At 51.9% G+C, this 19,877-nt stretch overlaps 1 protein-coding gene and 1 long non-coding RNA gene across 2 annotated transcripts; both read right to left on the reverse strand.

The window, feature by feature from the left end:
- Positions 1–2,367: 2,367 nt before the first annotated feature.
- LOC311156102 lies at positions 2,368–3,668 on the reverse strand. The gene is made up of 3 exons (XR_014616325.1): positions 3,548–3,668; positions 3,217–3,273; positions 2,368–2,941 (listed from the first exon to the last, which is right to left on the reverse strand). It is a non-coding gene; the product is annotated as an uncharacterized lncRNA (long non-coding RNA).
- An 8,380-nt stretch (positions 3,669–12,048) lies between these two features.
- On the reverse strand, positions 12,049–19,100 carry COPS8 (COP9 signalosome subunit 8). Its single transcript, XM_084209221.1, has 8 exons — positions 18,970–19,100; positions 18,113–18,183; positions 17,199–17,247; positions 16,905–17,037; positions 15,963–16,070; positions 15,257–15,319; positions 14,075–14,116; positions 12,049–13,429 (listed from the first exon to the last, which is right to left on the reverse strand). The coding sequence occupies exons 1-8, from the start codon at positions 19,045–19,047 to the stop codon at positions 13,350–13,352; spliced, it is 624 nt and encodes a 207-aa protein (XP_084065347.1). The 5' UTR covers positions 19,048–19,100; the 3' UTR covers positions 12,049–13,349.
- Between the last annotated feature and the right edge of the window lie 777 nt (positions 19,101–19,877).

Raw genomic sequence — 19,877 nt, forward strand, 5'->3', positions numbered from 1 at the left:
ACTCTCAAGGAATGAAAGACCACTCAGCGTTACAAGAGTGAACCAAACAAAAGAGTAGATGGTAAAGGGCTGATCCTCCCCCAGTACAGATATCTAAGTTGCTAATAAAGTACAGCTCTCCCCTCTTGTTCCCTGCAGGGGAAACAGGGCCATGAAGAGAAATAGTCACAGATATTCTTTCTGCCCTCCATAGCCAAAGCGGTGCCAAAGCACAGATGCTGCCTTCAACTGACTCAAATTCCAGTCCAGGCCTCTCACCTTCCAGACAACTCCTTCCCCAGCACACCCCCCCAACACCAACCGCCCCAAACACCCCGCCAGGACCCTCAACACCCCCGCCAGGACCCCCAGCTCTCCCTGTCCCTCTGCAGAACTTTCCCACCCTCCAGCAGACCCCCTGGTTCCCTGCAGGTGCCGTGGGATGGCACTCAGGAGGATCTGCTCCCAGGCCTTCCCCGGCAGCAAGCTCAGGCTGCCAGGCCTGTGCTCCCTGGATCATCCTTCCCAGCGAGCCTTCCTGAGCTCGGCTCTTCCACTGGCACATCTGCGCTCAGCTCGCACTTCCCCACTCAACCAGGGCTGCTGGCAAAGGATGCAGAGCAGCCTGGCAAGCTCTTTCTCCAGCTCCCTCTTTACTCTTGGGGGAGGTAGAACATTCCACAGGAAAGCAGCTGGTGCCACAAGGAGTAGGTGGCATCAGGCAGCTTTGGGGAGGCCCCTCAGGACTGCTGTATCCTCAGGGAACACCGCTGACCATCCCCTGTGTGTATCTGCAAAAGCTTCAAATCAGCTGCCTCAGCTTCCAGGGCCTCTCCTGGCCAGCATCCTGACGGGGATGCAGGGCTGCTGCGAGGCACTGCTGGGACCCAGCGGGACAGGACCGGCTGTCTCGTGTCCACGTGGCACCCCTGACACAGCCAGGGCCATCCCAAAACCAGACAAAGGCACGCTCACGTGTCAGCAGAGAGGAGCAAGGAGCACTGGGCTCCTCTCAGGGTATCTCAGCTGGACTCACTCCATAATACACCCCCTCTTTAAGGCTGGCTGATGCCCAAGTACCAGAAATGCCTTCCTTGTTCTCTCAGTGATGCATAGGGAGAGTCAATGAGCAGGACACCTCGGGAGACAAACCTTCCAATACTTTTCTGCGGCCCGGGACACACCCAGATCTGCCAAGACACTCCACGCTGCTTGGAGAGAGATACCAAAGGGGGACATTTGCACCTACGCCACTGGGAGCCCCCTGGGAAGCACTTTCCTTGAGAAGCAAGCCCCTTTCCTCCAAAGGTGTTTCCCCAAATGTGCAGCTTTCCTGGGGAACACCAAGACAAACCCTTTAGAAATGCTGGCAAGGCTGAATGACTTCAGGTCCTTTCAGGACAGGCACTCCAGGTGTAGCTCCTTTTCCCCCAAGTGGGTTTCCAGGTGGAGATTCAGACGTGCAGCCCCAGGCCCCCTACAAACACACGCTGCCCGCTGCCTCTTCTCCTGCCTCAGCTCCTGCCTGCGCTCATGGCACCAAAACCAGGCTGTTCCCGGCCAGGGACCAGAGCCCTGTTCCAGCAGGACGCTCTTGCCAGCCCCTTCCAGGACTCTCTCTGCTGTGCACACAGCGCTTTTCATGGCCGCTCCCAACAGGCTGTGGAACGCAGAGCACAACCTGGCTGGCCCTGCCACCAGCACAGCCCAAACACAGGCGGAGGAAGAAGCAGCAGGGGCTGTTTTGTGGCCGTGCCCCAGAGAGACTGGAAGGGTGCCCTCCCTCTGGTCTCCCTTGGTTGGCTTTCTGACTGGGTCTGAGCCTGGGGCTGCCATTCCTCACTTGTGGGCACCAGAACCACAGCCGGGATCCCGGCACTGCCCGACAGCGCTCCGGGCACCGGCACGGTCGCGTGTCCGAGTCTCGGGCACCGTGCTGCTGCTTCATTTGGCCTTAGGCACACCCAAAGCTCCCTGTTAACCCGGATGGTCTCTGCTTCTGCCCTCTTCCTCATCCTGTGCAGGGATGGAGCACTGCTGGGCTTTCAGGAAGCTATTCCTGAAATCTTCCAGCATTTCAAGCTCCTTTGCTCTCTGTGGGTGCTTGCCCTGGCATCCCACACAGCTGGGCACAGAGGGAACCCAAGTTGGCTCTTCCAAAATCCAGGAGCTCCGGGATGCTCAGCAAGATCTGGAACTGTCAGTGCTGTGGAACTGCACCTTCAGCACAGGGACCTTCCTAGCCCGACCTGCTCTCGCTCCTCTGTGTCTGTGCACAAAACACGGCGTGGAAGAGCACGGCAGCAGGGGCCCGTGTGTCCCAGGCCCCGGATTTGCTTCAGCTCCACAGAGATGCAGGCAAAGTGAAGAAGCCAAACTGTTTATTAATCTAAGGCAAAGCAAAGGCACGAGCTGGCAGGGAGAAAAGGGTCTGAGGGCTGGAGGGAGGGACCTATCTACAGGGAGGTAGAGTGGAGGGAAAAAAAGGTGTTGGACAGTCTGAGGGCTGGTGGGGCAGAGCTATCTAAAGGGAGGAATAGAGGAAAGGAAAAATGGGGATGGGCAGGGTGTGAGGGCTGGAGGGAGGGACCTATCTACAGGGCGGTAGAGTGGAGGGAAAAAAAGGTGTTGGACAGTCTGAGGGCTGGTGGGGCAGAGCTATCTAAAGGGAGGAATAGAGGAAAGGAAAAATGGGGACGGGCAGTGTACGAGGGCTGCAGGGAGGGAGCTGTCAATAGGGAGGGAGAGCGCTGAAGCCGTGTAATCTGAGCCCGTCATCAGCTGTGCCAGGACTTCCAGCAGCGCTGAGATGTCTTCTTTGGTGTCTCCTGGTGATGTTCTTGGCACGCTTGTCCACTGAATCCAGAGGATGTTGCTTATTCATCAGCTTCTTGGGGAAACTGGGCTCGCTTTACTGGGTCAGAGCAGGATGGGCTGGCACGCTGCCTCCGGGCTTGAAGAGCTGAAAGAGAGAGGAACACAGCTATGGCAACAGCCCCGATCTGTGGGAATCCTCTAAGACCTTCTAAACAGGGCCATGTGATGCAGAAGGGAGTAGGAGACACTGGGATCAGTTGGGAGGTATTTGCCATAACTCCCCCACGTGTCCCTGAAGTCTCTCTGTGCTCTGCCCACATCACCCCTCATCCGCACAGGGAGCAGAGCCCTCCAAAGCCGGGGCAGGGCTGCAGCTCCCACCGCTGCCAGCCCCGCTGTCAGCCCGCTGCCCTCACTCACCATTGATGATCAGCTGGCGCTGTTCCTGCTGCCCCCGCCGGTGCCGCCCGGCCATCCCTGTGAACACAGAGCCTGTCACGGCCCCAGCGGCACAGCTCCCTGCCAGCGGCGCTGCCGGCGCTGTGGCCACACGGCCCGCTGGCCCGGCAGGGCTCAGCCCGGGCCCTTGCCGCACGCTGCCGCCCCAGGGCATGGCTGCCAGAGGGCGGCAGCGGCGCCGAGGCCGGGCGGGGCTCCACGGAGCCGCGGCAGGGAAGCGCTGCCGAGGCAGCAGGCGGGGCTGGCGCCGAGCTGCGGCGGGCCGGGGAGGGACTGCGGGTTGGTGGCTCACCCCTGAACCTGATGGCCGCCGCTCGCAGGGGCTCCTGTGGGCACCGCAGGTATCGCAGGGCCCGGCGCAGGTATGCGACCACACTGCGCCTGTCCTCTGCCAGCTGGAAAGAGCGGCAGGAGGGAAGGGTTGGCTCGGGCTCAGCCCCTGGGCGGGCGCTGCCTGCGCCCAGCCCCGGCCTCCCCTGCCCGCGCAGCCCTGAGGCGCGGCCAGCAGCCGCTGGCGCCGGGCTCCCGAGGGGAGGGCGCAGAGGGCCGGCTGCTGCCCGGGGAGCCGCGGTGCCGGCCCGCAGCCCCGCCGGGCCGGGGCTCCGTGGGCACCCGGCTCGGGCCCACGGGAGCCTGGAGAAGAGCCCGTGCGGCCTCTGCGTGCAGCAGCGGGCAGGGGCACGGCTGCCAGCCCCGCACACTGAGCACCGCCCTCGGGGGCTTCTCCAGGCTGAGCCCGGGGCTTGCAGGCCCTCCTTACCAGGCACTCAGCCACACTCAAGGGCGGCTGCTTCTTCAGCAGCTGTTCGAGATGTGTCCTCTTCAGGAACCCGGCCACACGAATCAGCGTTTCCCGGGAGGCCTGGAGAGCAGCAGAGACCCAGAGATGGCCCCAGAGCCCAGGGCCCAGGACCCACATCCCTGTGCCAAGGCCTGGAGCAAGCTGCAGCCTGCGAGGTGCCCGGGCAAGAGGCAGCCGAGCCCCCTCCCAGAGATCCTCCAGCACCACAGAAAACCTCACCTTTGCCACATCGCAGTTCTTATCGTGACAGTAAAGTAAAAGTGCATGCAGGCTCTTGCTCACAAATGTCTTCAGGGGCTTTTTTCCCTCATCCACTACCAGTTCCATCACCTTGCGGAAGAGGTGAATGGAGAGCACCTGCACGTGGCTGTTGTCCTAGAGGAAAGAAAAAGACATCAACTACTCCAGGCCCACCTGGGCAAAGGCCTGAAAATCCAGAGGGCACAAAGTTTCTGGGAAGCACCCGATGGCTGTGGCTCAGGATGTAGGACCTTACACGGTCAAAGAGCAGCAGGAGTGCCTCAGCCAGCTTTGGGGCAGTGGTGCTGGATACCAGGATGTCTTTGTGCTGGAGCACGTTAGTGAAAATGCGGAGGGACATGCTGACCACCTCTCCATCTGCATCATCCAGCAGCTCCAGAAGGCTTGGAGACAGATAGCACATTCTCCTGGCCTGTGTGGAAGAACAAGGCTGTGCTGGGAAGCCGTGGAGGGCTGCACCGCCAACACCGCCCTGGCACTGCAACTCCACCCTGCTGCTGCAGGGCCCAGAGGCCAAAGGGCCGACCCAGAGCACTGGGGCAGGTGAGGCAGGAGAGCTGGGAGCAGCTGCCTCAGCTCCTGGAGCCCTGCCAGCCCAAGGGGCTGCTTTCCTCAGTGCAGCTTCAGCCGCTGCCCCCTTCTCACCATCAAGAGATCCTTGCTGACCACCACGAGGCCTCTGAGCGCCAGGCGACGCCGCTCCCTGCACGTGCTGTGCAGGAACCTCACCAAGATCTTAAAGACAGTGCCACCACATTCACTCAAGTCCAGACATTCGAGGACCTGAAAGGCACAGGGCAGTGACGGGGGACCCGGCCGGCAGGAGCCTGGAACCGCACAGGGCTGGGCCCAGGCAGCAGCACAGGGCGTGGGCACCGTCCTGGCAGCTGTGGCTACGAGAGGGCAGAGAGCTGGGAGGCAGCTCAGCGAGGCAGCGCTGGCCTTGAGGCTCACCTCCACGAGGAATGCCAGCAAGGGCCGATCCCAGTATGGGTCCTTCCTGCTGAGCTGCCGGACCAAGTGGAGTGCGATGCGGGAACACAGAGGGATCAAGGTTCGGCGCATCTCCCTGGAAGAGAGAAAAAGGCACCAAGACCCTGAGGTGGGGAGGCAAACCTCTCCCAGGACTGGCTCACAGTGGTCTGGTCGTTCCCCAGCATCCCTGGAGGGGATGTGGGTGCTCTGGGAGGTGGCCCCTTCTGGGAACCCTCCTCACCCAGCCTTTTCCAGTCTCCTTGGCCATCCCTCAGTGATGAGGCCCTCTGGCCCGTCACCACAGCGACTGTGTGGGGAACAGGGCACAAATGCCAGGGCCACTGGGGAGAAGGGGGTCTCACCTGGCCAGCAGACCCATGGCATAGTGCTGGGTGTCAGCACACAGCAGCGTGTCCCAACCACGCCTGCGCTCCATAGCCACCACTACGTGGTCACACTGCACTTGGCAGAGCAGAGCCTTCATGGCCTGCACTGCAAACCTGTGGGCAGAGCAAAGCCCAGGTCACACTGGGAGCACTGGCACTGGCTACCAGGGAAGGACAGGAGCACTGGGACCTGTTCAGCTTGCTGGGAAGGCGGTGTTCCTCCTGGCATGTTCTCCAGAATTTACTAGCTTCCACTGGTGGCATCTGCTGTGTGGTGATCACAACATGGAAGAGCAGAGCCACAAACAGGCGGGAAGAATAAAGGATCACGGCCTCTTTGCACTGAGGCACGTGGACAATCACCCAGATGACCAGAGCTGCCTGCAAAAGAAGCAGCCCAAGACAGGGCTCAGTGCCAAGGTGTCCATGGGGCAGGGCCCAAGGGCAGACGCAGGAGGAGCAGCAGGCCTGGTACCCCCTGAGCCTGCCCCTAGCCCAGGTTTCAGCCCAGGGCCTGAGGCATGGAGAGGACAGAGAGCTGCTGGAGAGGTGACCGAAGGGCAAGCAGAGGCCAGTTCCAGCAACTCACACTCAGGGCAAAAACGTCCCTGTCGTCCCCATCAGAGGTGCACGTGCTGTGCACAGGCCAATCCTCCATGACGCAGAGCAGTGTTGGCAGCACTTTCTCCACTGCTGGTCCTGAGGATCCTATGGTTCTCCATATCATTGTAGCCGCTCTGTGGGATCAGATATCTGTGTCACAGTACCATGCCCTGTGCAGCTGTGGGGGCCCCGGTGCCCTGATGGGCTCGGAGGGAGCATTGGCAGCAGGCTTGGGACACAGAAGAGCCCGAGGGTCCTGGATCTCTCTGCCTGTCTGGCAGAGCCCATTGGAGGGGCTGTGCAGGGCCATGGCCCTAAAGGCTGGTGAGCCCTGAGCTCTCCAGGCACGTGGGCCCCGTACCTGTCACACGTTGGGGCACAGCGCAGGAGGGTCAGCACCACGTCAGCAGGGTGCTCTTCAGCCAGCCTCACAATGTCAATTTGAATCCTGGCGTCCAAAGGCACATGGGACACCAGCCTCTGGTGAATGCTCCTTACGATGGCTGGCACCTGGAGGAGGCAGGGGGGAGACGTGGAGTGCTGTCCAAGGAAACAACCTCCCCAGCTTCCCCAAAAAGTGCTTCCCTTCCTGCTGCACTGTGCTGGCCTCAAAGGCTGAGGGGGCCCAGTGACCATGGCTTGGGGGGGACACATGATCCGGGGAGGCCTCCAGGCCAAGCCACAGGCTGCTTACCTGCTGCTGAGGAGGAACAGCACTCTCCTCAAAAAAATGCTTAGGGGGAGCAGGAATCGCAGTGGTAGTGGTCATGGTGCCAGCGTTTGTGATGTCGTCAGTCTCTCTGGTGTTGGTATTTGTGACTGCCACATCCTCAGTCACCGCCTTGTCCGCCTTTGCCCTGTCCCCGTTCATCGAAGCCTCAGAGTCTCGTGGGCGCTCAGCTGAATCTGGGCTGACATCAGGCTCGGCCTGGAGCTCAGTCAGCCCCGAGTCAGGCTCGGCTGGGCCCTCAGCTGCTCTGGTGCCGGCCTTTCTACGTCCGATGCGCAGGAACTTCCGGAACGTCTGCAGGAGAACAAAGGACAGGGAAGCCAGGGTCGCTGCATGGACTGCTCCAAGCGTGGTGGTGCTCAGCTGAGCAGGGACAGCAGGCCCAGCCCAGGCGGGGATGGCTGCAGGTACCTTCAGGGTTTTGCGGAAGCCGCCACGGCCGGGTTCCTGCTCTTGTGTCTTGTCCAGGGCTGCATCTGGCAAAGAGCGAGCGCAGCCAGAGCTGAGGGGCTGCGGGAGAGGCCGGAGAACAGAGCCCAGCCCTGCGCTCCCCAGGCAGGGAGAGCCCCGGGATGCCCCAGGGGATGGAGCACGGCAGTGTGGGGTGTCTGCCCGGCCCCTGTTCCATCCTGACTGTGGGCGTTTTCCCAGGGGATGGCATGGGATATGGGCCAGGACAGGACGGGATGGGTCCAAGCTGGCTGTGGCCATCAGCCCTGTGGCCCAGCTCTGCCTCTCACCATCCTGCGGTGGCTGGAACTGCTCCAGATCTTCAGGCTGTTGTGCTGGGGCAGCTTCAGGCCTTCTCTTTTTTTTCCATCTGAAAACTTTGAAGAAGTTAAGGAATCTCCCCGCCATTCCAGAGTCTGGCCTCAAGGGCACCCTCCAGAAAGACGGCTTGGGAAAGCTCCAAGTCAACAAGTCCTCAAGGGCACCTGCAAAAGAGAAACCTCGGGAAGGCCACGGGCCATCAAGGCCTGCAGTCTTGCCACGAGGTCACCTGTAGGAGTAACGCCTCGGAAAAGCTCCGGGTGGGACACGACCGAGCGCGCTGTGCGGGGGCTCCTCACGGCACCGCTCTGTCCTGTCCTGTCCCGTCGCATGCTCCGAGCACTCTGGCCTGCTCTTGTCACTGCCAGATCCTACGTCACCACGTGTCACAAAGGGCCCTTGGACACCTTGTCCCGTTCCATGCCACGGTGACCGTGCTGCACCGTGTCACAAAGGGCCCTTGCACAAGCTGCCGCCTGCCCCGGGGCCGCCCCCAGCCCACCCAAAGTGCCCAGGCTGGAAGGAATCCCTGGCCCCAGGTGTCTAAGCCAGCCCCACGGGAAGGGCTCAGAGCATCAGCAAACGCTGCCCTGCTCTGCGGGCTCAGGGCAGCAGAAGGAGCCCCCAGGGCTGCCGACGCAGCCGCGCTGGGAAGGGCACGGGGCCTTCCAGGGAAGCTGGCACGGCCTCCGTGGGACACGTCCCGGCCGGTGGCCATCCTAAACCCGCGGGTGTGACAGCCACAAGGAACGGGTGGGCCCGGGCACGAATGCTGCTCTGAGCCCTGGGGCCCGGGCAGCGCTGCCATCAGCAGGTACATACTGATATAAACTTTCCACCTATCCCCTGTTGTTGGGCAGCGCTGATGTTCGTGTCTCCTAGAGACATTGTTAAGTTTCCTCGTGTCCTTTCAGCTGTTCTTCTTGCTTTCTGGAAAAAACCATCATCCCAGCCTCTCATGTTCTAGGCTCCAATTGCTGTGCGTCTGGCTTTGGCAGCTTGTGTCCAAACACAGCCAGTTCCTGCTGAGTGCAGCAATGGATTGCCACAAAGAGGGAAGTTCCCCAGTGAACACTGAGGCAGATACGTAGCGAATTGCAGAGGATTGGGATAACTCTGGGGGTAGAAGCTGTTCTGTGTCTCTGATGATGATGCCAGCCCCTGAAGGAGCAGCCAAGACAAGTGCTGGAAGCAGCCATGTCCTTCTCTTTTCTGCTGTCAGATGCACACGGGACAGACTTGTCCCCCACAGGTCTGCCAGACTTGATCCAGGAATAATGGAAGGCCATGCATTGGTAGGGAATGGCCACCAGCAAGAGCAAAAAAGGATCTTCTAGCAGCAAAGCATGAGCTTGTGAACTGGCCATCTCCTCAGGGGACACTGAAGGGGTTCCCTGCACTCCTGAACCTCAGCCACAGCAGTCCCTACTTATACTCAGCATGTGCTACTTCTTCAGCATGTGCTACTTCTTGCCAATCAGATCAAGGTTGAACCCATTTGCTGTAGTGATTTACCACGGAAAAGGCATTAAGCATTAAATACCTGGGAGCAATTAATACTTATGCAGCCAAGTAATTTTTCAAAGCATAAATACTAAAGGTGTCAAGTTGTTTCTAAGTATTAACTCTTTCAAGGGCAAGAGAGGCTGAGTAATTAATTTACCTTGTATCAGCTGCAGTGCCAGGCTCAAAGTGTAACACACACAAGTTGGAACCCAGTAAAATGTTTGAACTGAATATGGTTCCCTTTGTTTTGCTGCAGGTCTGACTTACAGAGTGAGACTTTCCATGTGTGTGGTACTTAAGTCCCACATGTTAATTCATAAACTCAGCCTAAACATAGATCCCAATTAGCATAGGAAAGCAGAGTGTGGCGTCATCATCATCTGTCTCACTTTGTAAAGCTCAGGATAGCTCTCAGAGCTGGTATGCGCTTCCTGGCACAGGCTCAATGCTGCTTTAAAAGACAAAGGAATAAAACATGTTCCCTACCTCAAATATCCATTGGTTCTCAAACACTCGAGACACGAGTGTGTCCTTCCTTGAGGATCAGAGGCCAAAGCTGGGTCTCGGGGTGCAGTCACTGATCCACCAGCCTTGTCACATCATGGGGATTCTCACTGCATACTTTTACACTAACCTCAGCTTTGAGGGGCTATTACAACACAAAGTAAGATGCTGGTCACGATTCAGCACTGTTTGTTTCTATCATTTATCCTCGTGTGACAAAAGACTTGCATGGCAGAACCAAATTGGGTTCCTACTGTTCAAAACCCTCCCTTCCTTCCCAGTCTTGTACTTTGATTACATGAGAGCACATTCAAGAGAGAGATATCTACATTTCCTGCTTTGGAATTGATTTGGAGCATCTTGATTCCTAAAGCTTAACCTGTTCTCTGACTTTACTTACACCCAGTTGTGCCAGACTGCCTGGCCATTCCAAACCTGAGGTTCTTTGCTCTGAAGGCACAGAACAATCTGGCATTTAATAACCATAAATTCAGCAAACTAGGAATGCACATTACTTCCCTTTGCTCAACACAAGTAGTTACAAACAAAAATCAAGTTACAAACTTCCCAAGTCAATTGGCATCATCCAAGAAGGTAAAATATTTGGAAATCTACTTCCCATCTCCAAACAGCAACTCATTTGCCTTCACATGGTCCCTTGAGAGTCAATTACAAAAATTTGTTTGACACTAAACAGAAAGCTTGTCTTTTGCGTTTGTTTGGGATTGTTTGGCAGGGCAACCAGCCCAGAGGGTCCTTCCTAGGAGCAGAACACACCAGTGTGCTATCTGAGTGACAGTCCAGCCAACTCCTGCAGGGTAGGACGCAGGGAGAACCAACCACTCACCCAAGGACTCCCTCCAGATGTCCCCTACTGTCTTATGCATAGCCCAGGCTGAAACACAGACTTAGAGCACATCCAGACTGCTCTCCTGCAAAGCCTGCTGAGACTTCTCTTGTACACGTGCATTCTGCTTTCATTTTCTTCACTGCATTACTGGCAGCTCCAATGAAATACTGGAAAGTCTGTCAGGATTTCTTATTAAAGCCCACAGGTTTCCATGTGGATCTTCAGCAGGGAGGGATACTCAGCTCTTCTGCTTCCCTACCCAGTTTCTCCTGGCTTAACCACCCTGGAGCTCAAGGAGTGTTCCTTACAGAGACTGGAACTGTGGGTAAATGAGCATTGCTGACCCATACAGGAGAGGATAATAAAATGCCAAGAAACTATGTTCCATTATGTGTGGGATGCAGATGAAATGGAAAACCGAAACTGAAATAGAGTTCCTTTTTTCCAAATCCTTCACAAACCTCTGCTCCCAACTGAATCCCTAATGCTTCTTAACTCAAAGGTCCTCCCAAATCAGCACTGTACTTGGAAGAACTCCAAAACCCACACCAATTGCTTCAACTAAAACAGCAAATCAAGCACAAAAATACTTCCTCTTAGTGCAGAATAATAGCAAGTGCACTTCCTATCAGTGCAGGCCAGGTGAGAATTCAAATACCTGAAGATGTCACTTTAGGAAATATTTCACACAGTGTTTCCCAAGGTAGGGCTCTGGACAGGGAAGCACAAAGCTGCTCATCTGAAGTCAGGTATTTGCGAAACAAAAACCAGGATAAGGGCAATGAGGATGAAAGCCAGGTGAAATAGCTTGGATTCCAAAGCAGCACAAGGCAAAAAGTGTGCCTGGGAACACAGTACTCAAGGCAAGTTATGAGTTAATGCCTCACCCAAAGCTAAATGAGAGCTTAAAATTTACAGCAGACCAAAAATCAGTTATCAACTTGTCAGAAGAGGACAGGGTCAAACTTACTGTATTTGACATAGATTTGATACTAGATTTGAGACAGACGGCCAGTGTCCAGATTGCTCTTCTCCTATTACCATTCACAGAATACCTTTAATTTAATAATAATCCTTTAATTATGTCGAAGTTTCCTTCTCCAAGCAGGGTTGTGTGCTATCAACAAGTGCAGACATGTACAATACAAACACAGAAGGGAAATTTTCACTCAGCTGTTCAAGCACTTGACACACCAAGGAATATTTTAAGACATCTGAGGGGTGCCAGTGTTTTTTTTTTTTAATTCAACACCATACAATTGCTACACAGAAAGCTGTTGAGGCATAAAATATTGCAGTAATCTTTAACTAGCCCTCTCCAAATTAGGCTAGTAAGAATTCATTAAAAAAACCTCAAGCCAGACCTTTATTCTGCAGAAAATTTAAAAACTCAAAGTGCACAAGGTCAGTGTAAACATGTTCTTTAATATCACTGAAGAAAAATTTAGCAATCCAAGTCTTATGTGGGTTTCAAATAAATAATCATTTTGAGGAAGTGTTTACATATCAAGTGAACTCTCAAGGCAGCAAGAGCACAGTTTGTAATTCCTCCCTGCTAACACCCCCTCACCAAGAGAATGTACAGTAGGCAGTGCACACTGGAAAAACAATCACAACACAAGGGCACACTCGCCAGCTTCCATGGAACCTCTGGATAGGATTTCAGAAAGGGGGGAGAAGTAAATGGAGACATGCACTGCCCTTCAAAGCACCACTCTTCCTCCACAGCCTTTTCACCAACGCAACACAAATGGCAGGAAAATTCACGTCTGCTTCCAAAATCCACTCTCAGCTCAAAGATTAACAGAGCACTGCTCCAACACAGAGAACTGCTCTTCAAAACTGACACTGCAGCACAATGCATCACCCTCCTCCCAGCTGGGCTCTGCTCCTACTCTAACCTTCAAACTCCTCTCCAATCACTGCAAAAGTAACCCAGAAAGCTTAAAGACAGGTAAGAATTGTTATTTCTTGCAGATCCTGGCCCAGCGTACTGAAAGGGAGCAAGACATAACAAGTCTCAAGGTGTAGGGTTACCCAGGAAAACATCTGGTGTCCTACATCACTCAAATAAAACCTTCCAAAAGTCAAAATACTTCCTCAAAGCGTAGATTTGTCTTTGTTAAACAATTATTCTGCTGTAAAAATATGCCTGATGTAAAATTTCTCACATCAGAACAAGATTTAACAATCTAGAAAGAACAAGAAAAAAATAAACTATTATAAATATGCCACAACAATATTTGCAAGAGAGTTACTGCAAAATTGTTTTCTTCCACCTTCATCAAAATATTTTTTTCTTTGTACATACAGGCTGGGCAGTCTTCCACTCTCTGTCCTCTAGTTCAACATGCAACAGATCTGTGATAAGCACTGCAGTACTCACCAGAGAATTGTTTCTTCTCCATTTCTAACACATCTAAAAAAGGTTCTGCTTTGAGTCAATTAAAAAAAAAAAAGTATATGTAATACTGCTGTGTATGCTGTGTACCTACTGAATAAATATTGCAGGAGTTAAAGGATTGTTTCACTGCTAGCTGGCCTTTGGCAAAACAGGAGTGGGGCTGACATACACTGGATACTTGACACTTCTGAGTGGGGGACGCTGCCACATTTAACAGAATAAAACAGAATAAAATAAATCTCAGATCTAAAACTGTCAGTACACAGGATTCCCAAGTTGTTCTGAACACAGGAGCAGGGTGATCAGTTTTCCAGGAAAGCCACATAGTCAGTCAATCTGGCCAACTGCTGTTCATTGGGAATTGGTGGGACCGGAGCAGGTTCTACAAAGATAGAACAAATGGATCATTAATGAAATTTAGAAAGCAAATCCACCAGCAGTACCCTCCATCAACAGCAAGGGAAAACAAATTAAATGCATCTGACTTTCAACAGCCTTCTGGGGACAGATTTAACTGTATCTCCTCCCTGCACAGCTCCAGCTGACATAATTCCTGTTATCTGCACCATTCAGTAGTCCAGGAGTTACTAACCACAAAAACTGCTGCAACAAGTTCCACTTGTCAGCAGCCTCCAGAATTTCTCTGCACACACTGCAGTCTGAGTACGGAGGGCTGACAGTATTCTGCCCTGAGAAGAAAGCTTCTGGAGCTCTCTGGTTGCTCCTTTCCTTGCAAGCTGCCATCCTGGAGACTCCAAACTAACAGATCTGGTGAGTGACCAGACCAGCAGAACACACAGGAGCTCTGCTGTGAAATGGGAACCTCAAGAATCTCAGGCACTGCTTAAAATGTGAGGGAGTGAGAAGACAAGAGGGAGAAGCACATTTACAGAGCACCTGATTGGGGTGGGCTGTTGTTTTTTATTTTGAGGGGGCAGTGAGAACATTCACTTCTCCAGGACTCAATTCCCACTCAGTGCTGACACTGCTTATGCAGTAAATCCATTATATATATAAACAAAAATACCTGATGAAGGAATAAATCTGTTAAAGGAAGCTTCCAGCACACCTGGAGAAAAACATACAAAATTAGCCCAGTGGAACAGTTTTAAACAGTTCTGTGCAACAGAACATGGATCAAAAGCTAATTAAAATTAAACCTGTTTATTCATCACACTTGACTTTATAACTAAAAAGCACAACACCTAAGGATTAGCCATTTCAAAAGAGCCTCTTTCTTTTGCCTGAATAGTAGTTCTTGCATTCCCTTTTGGAATAAAAGCCACGTGTAAGTAATTCCCAGTTTTTCTTAAGCTCTGCATATTTTGCAGAGCTTAAAAACTTAAAAACAGTTTTTATGAACTGTTTTGCAGTTCATAAAAATCCCACCTGCTCATATATAAAGTTTCAGGGCTGTGGTTGGCTTTGTGCCCCTTAGGTGTAAATTTCCACACCTGGCACCTGTTTATTATGGGCTCTGAAATCCCAAAAACTCTGCCCATACAAACAGTGTCATTTCTTAGTCTAGCAGGTCCTGCCCTTTTGGATATGCTGTAATTTGGCTCCTTCTGCCAGAGCTGCACAGAGCAGTTAAGAACACTTGTTTCATCCTGCTTTTATATCTTAATATTTATTTTTGCCACAGCCAGGTACAGGTTTAGAAAAAGAAAAAAAAAAAAAGCCAAGTATTTCTGCAGACCAAGCTTTGCAGGAATAGACATTCTAATCAACACCAGGAAAGTAAAGAAAATATTTAGATTTTACAAGCTACTGGAGCTCCTCAGAACACAAAGATTCACTAAATTCCTGCCTAAAGTTCTAATTCTCCTGAAGGAAAAAAAAAAAAATCTCAGGTTCAAGATGGTCTATTTTTTACTCATCTTTATTAGGTTAAGACCATTTGAGGTCATCCAGTTTATGTCCAGAGGCAGAGCCAGCAGCAGGAGAAGAGGGAGCAATCCCAGCACATCCTGTCTTCTTTTGTTTACACAAGTTCAGGTGAGGATTTAGCTTAATCCAAACTACTTGTTGTAAGTCCAAACCAAACTCACCACTTTGTACTTCCTCACGTTTTACACATGCCCCGTGTTTATGAGCAGCATGAGTGTCCAAAAAGTATCTAACAGAATCCTGTGCAAAGCTGTAATTAAATACTTCACACCTAATTCCTAGAAAATGAACTGCTTCATGAAGTAACAGCTCCACCTACCTGGCTTTTTAGGCATCACCATGCGAGTTGCAAAGTCTGCTTGCCAGCCCTGATCTAGCACACCTGGAAAGGCATTTGTAAGATACAGACAGGGAGAATAAAGAATAACAGTTAACAGCAAATAATTTTTTTAAAAAAAATCAAACCATTATCCAGAACCAAGATTTTTTTTTCTCTAGTCACTGCCCAGTCACTTAACAGGCTCAGAATTTGTAGATACATTTTTATTAATCATCCCTTAGAGCTCTCTGAGCTCATCATCTATTGTAAATGCTGGCAACCCCAACGAGGGGAGAAAATTATGCACCTGCCTCCAAGTTCTCAGAAGGCTAATTTATTACTTTATATTAGATAATGCTCTACTATACTAAAGAATGCAGAAAGGACACTTACTGAATGCTAAAAGATAACAATGAAAACTGGTGACTCTCTCCAGAGTCCTGACCCAGCCTGGCCCTGACTGGCCAAAGAGCCAAAACAGCTCCCAGCAGAATGCACTGAAACAATCACCTGTGGGTGAACAATCTCCAAACACATTCCACATGAGCACAGCACAGGAGAAGCAAATGAGAGAAGAATTGTTTTCCTTTTCTCTGAGGCCTCTCAGCTTCCCAGGAGAGAAATCCTGGGTGAAGGGATTTTTCCAGACAATGTGAATGCCACAATCATCAGTATAAAAAATTACTCAGGGAATAATGCCAAGTACCTTTCACAGCTTCTTCTACAGGAAGGCCAACAAAGGCTGCAAAATCATCTGCAACTATGGATGTGTAAGCCTGGGAAACCAGTCCAAAGGCTCGTCTCCTGGTTGCATCTAGGGACAGAGGAACACAGGACACCAGAGACTCATCTCCAGAGCTGGGACACCTGAGAACATTTCCTCAATTCTACCACCTTAGGAAAATCACTACCAGCCTTCGAGGGGAGTACTTCAGGAGTTCCCCCTCCCCTCCCACAGCCAGCAGCAAGAGACAACAGCTTGTTCTCTGCCAGGGCAAACCCCCCCAGGGCCTATCCTGAGCCTGCAAGTGCAGCCTGCAGCATCCTGGGCTCCACCAGCAGCACAGGAAACTCTGCACCTGATGGCATTCTCTCTCTGTTGGCAATATGCCAGCAATTAATCAATAATTAGTGCCATCTAAAAAGCAGTTGTTTCTCAAGCTACAGAGAACTTGTTTTGCAGAACACCTCTTTCCAGCAGTCTGCACTGCCCTCTAGGAGCAAGAATCTGCACGTTACCATTACAGAGGATGGACAACATTTCACAGAAAAACCACCTTGTAAGTCCTACAAGGTCCTGAGATGCCAAGCCGAGTTCCCTGGTTAGAAGTCTGATAAAACTGGGTGATTCTGATAAAACTGGGTGATTTATGGTCTGTTTTGCTCTTACAGAACAAACCACATGGTTTATGAAAATCCAGTGTCAAAGAATACACAGAAACAAAATCCTGCTAAGATCACTTTAATTGTTTCTACAAGGTTTTGTAGAGCTTTTAATTTACACCCAACACCTGAAAACCTTTTAGTAAAACCCACAAAAACTTGTCAACAGTTGTCCTGATTTTTCCCAATGAACAATTTGTTTCTGTGGGGAGCAGACAAGTAATCCCAGGCAGTTCCCTGCTCCCCACAGGAGCTCAGCTTGTACCTCTGAGTGCTTCCATGATGGGCTGGACAGTCTCAGACCACTGATGTGCACTGATTGCTGTGTAGATCCCTGGGAAGTCCCTCTGCCAGATTCTTTGTCCCACTGACCAAACTGCACCAAGCTCAGCATTTGCCTGTTGTGACCAAAAAAAACCAAACCAAAACCTACTAAACCCCAGTGTTAATCCAGAAGAAAATCCTTATGCATAAACCCATTTCCACCCCCAGGTTTGCAGAGAACACTGCTGTGCAACAAAACCAGCAGTTTCTGAGGTGAATTTGGCCCAGTACTTACAGATTTGATAGCAGGAGGGATTCTTTTCCAGAGATAACGTGCATTATTCCTAAAAATAAACAAAAATATTAAAAATACTTCTCAGTCACCAAATGCTGCAAAGAGACACCACAAGGTTTGCCCAGATGCTGTGATGAATGCTCTCCAGGAAGGAATATTGGATACTGAGGTGGGAAAGCAGAGCTGTCCTCCAGCAGACAACACTGGACTGCTGTAACACAACCAACAGTTCATGAATTGCCTCATTTAACAGCAGTTTGGGAAAGCAACTTCTCCCTAAAACCTCAGTTTAGTGCATTAAGTACACACAGGGACGTGGAATAACCCCCCCAGACCAAATTCCCAGGAATTCCTGCAAATTTAGCTCCTTCAAGCCAACAGCATCCCTCATTTTTAACAGGGACAGTCCAGAGTTATCCTGCTGGAGTTTTAACAGAATGAGCAAACCCAACCCAAAACAAACGAGCAAATCCAAAACAACCCCAAATCCAACCCAGAACAAACAAACAAATCCAAAATCCAACCCAGAACAAACCAGCAAATCCAAAACAACCCCAAATCCAACCCAAAACAAACGAGCAAATCCAAAACAACCCCAAATTCAACCCAGAACAAACAAAACAACCCCAAATCCAACCCAGAACAAAGACAGCCCTGAACAGCTACAAAACACAACTCTGACAAGTTCAACACTTCCCAGAGGAGGCAATTTCACCTCTGAAGGGACTTTATTCCCAAATTTCCCCACAGGAAAGGAGAACAGCTTTCCTGTCAGAACAAGGTGTGAAAGAGACTTGATCCTCAGGAGCACTGTCATTATTTCTTTGCAAAACCGACATTTTTATTGATCACAGAGCCCCTTCCCAGTGTGCTGGTGACAAAGGCAGTGCCACAGGCTGGGACAAGCCACTTACATGTCGTTGTGCAGGAGGTACAGAGCCAGCAGCTGGCCATAAACCAGGGGTGTGGCAATTCCTCCAGGGGCCTGTAAACAAACACACATAACAGGGCTGCAGATTTCAAAGAGGGGTGTGATGCAAAAGACAGCAGGAAGCCAAGTTTTATGTAAACTGAAAATGCCAAGATGACTGATTTTTATTATGTTTTTTTCACAGCAGGCAGCAGACCTGTGCAATTTTTCTGGGGGAATAAATAAGCCTACATCTTCCATTTTCCTGTGCTCATCAGAGTTGCAGCCGCTGAAAGTGAAATTAAATTAACCCCTATTAATTAACCCCTGACTTCGTTTACCTCCAGCTCAGGCCACTCCACCACAGCAAAGCATCTCTGTCCCCCCCAAAAACCTCAAGCTAAGCTTCAGCCCCTGCCACTCTTCAGCAGAGCTCACAAGGAGGACATAAACGAGCGATAAAAAAAAGGTGCAAAATTATGAAAGCTGCAAAGATTTCCGATTTCCAGGCCTTTTCTCAAGGGACAAGAGAACGTAAAGCAGCACGGAGGGAGCTTCCAGCGAGAGCTGCCACAGTAAAACTCGGTCTAAAGGGAATTCCCCGAGCCTGGCTCAGGGCCCCACTCCCCTGATCAATATCTTCCTTTTCTCAGCCACGAGAAGGACTGAAACACACAAATTCCCCCTCCCTCATACTCCCTCTGAAACGACGCGAATAATTATACAGAAACACCCATTTATCTGCAGCCTGCGACTTTCTGAAAGGGCTCCGTGGCCAGTGTTTGAACACTGCGCCCTCCCCCCTCACACGCACGCCCACCTCCCACGCACCGACACAGAACCCTCCCCGCCCCGCGGCACCTCCAGCTCCTGCGTCTCGCACTGCTCCAGGAGCCGCCTGAAGCTCACGGAGCTCTCGGCCATCACCGCCACCGGCATCTTCCCCTCACGGCGCCGCCCGCCCGCTGCAGGCGCCCGCGCCCTGACGTCACTTCCGCCCTGCCCTCAGCACCTTCCGCCCGCCTCTTTGTGCTCCTGGAGGACCGCGCGGAGGGGGCGTGGCCTGAGCTCGGGAGGGCGTGGTCTGACCGGGGGCGTGGTCACAGTCCGTGAGGGGCTGAGGGTGGAGCGCGGCTCCTGAGGGTGGCGGTGGTTAAAAATCGCTTTGTTTCTGCGTAATAAGCAAAGTTTCCGCGTCATAAACAGAAATTAGTGTGCTTGGCGTGCAATACGTTCGGTTTTCTCTCCGTGTTTTTCATGGGATGCGTGAGACGGGTGCTCTCCATCCTTTATTGCACATTACATGTACGTGAGGGCTGTTCTCAAGGGATAGGAAGTGCTTTTCCAGCTCTGTGCCTGTTTCTGGTGGGGTTTAGGAGTACTTTTTGCAGGTTGGTTCCTTTATCTTTGTTTCCTCTGAGATCCCCTGCTTGCTGCTGGGGACAGGAGCCCGGAATATCCTGAGGTAACCCACAAGGATCATCAAATCCCACCCCTGGACCTGCACAGACACCCCAGCAATCCCAGCCTTTGCCTTGCCCAGGCATTCCTTAGGCCCCGGCAGCCTTGGGAATGTCACCATTCCCCGGGGAGCCTCTTCAGAGCTCCCCCTCTATCCCAATGTCCAGCCTAAACTTCCCCTGACACAGCTCCAGTATATACTAAATAAATATTCAATATATAGACTGTGATGCATCTGTATCTGTGCATAGATAGATAGATAGATAGGTAGAAGCACAGATGTTTTATATCCTATCAAAGAGCCCACA

Source organism: Fringilla coelebs, assembly GCF_963513975.1.
Source record: "Fringilla coelebs genome assembly, chromosome: 7".
NCBI lineage: Eukaryota > Metazoa > Chordata > Aves > Passeriformes > Fringillidae > Fringilla > Fringilla coelebs.

What these genes read in the sequence shown, in the direction of transcription:
- COPS8 (XM_084209221.1), bottom strand. Translation starts at nt 19,047, where the DNA reads ATGCCGGTGGCGGTGATGGCCGAGAGCTCCGTGAGCTTCAGGCGGCTC. An exon ending in TCCCTCCTGCTATCAAATCT is followed by an intron (nt 17,038 to 17,198) that starts GTAAGTACTGGG and finishes TGGTCACAACAG; the next exon opens with GCAAATGCTGAGCTTGGTGC. An exon ending in CATCATGGAAGCACTCAGAG is followed by an intron (nt 16,071 to 16,904) that starts GTACAAGCTGAG and finishes CTCTGTCCCTAG; the next exon opens with ATGCAACCAGGAGACGAGCC.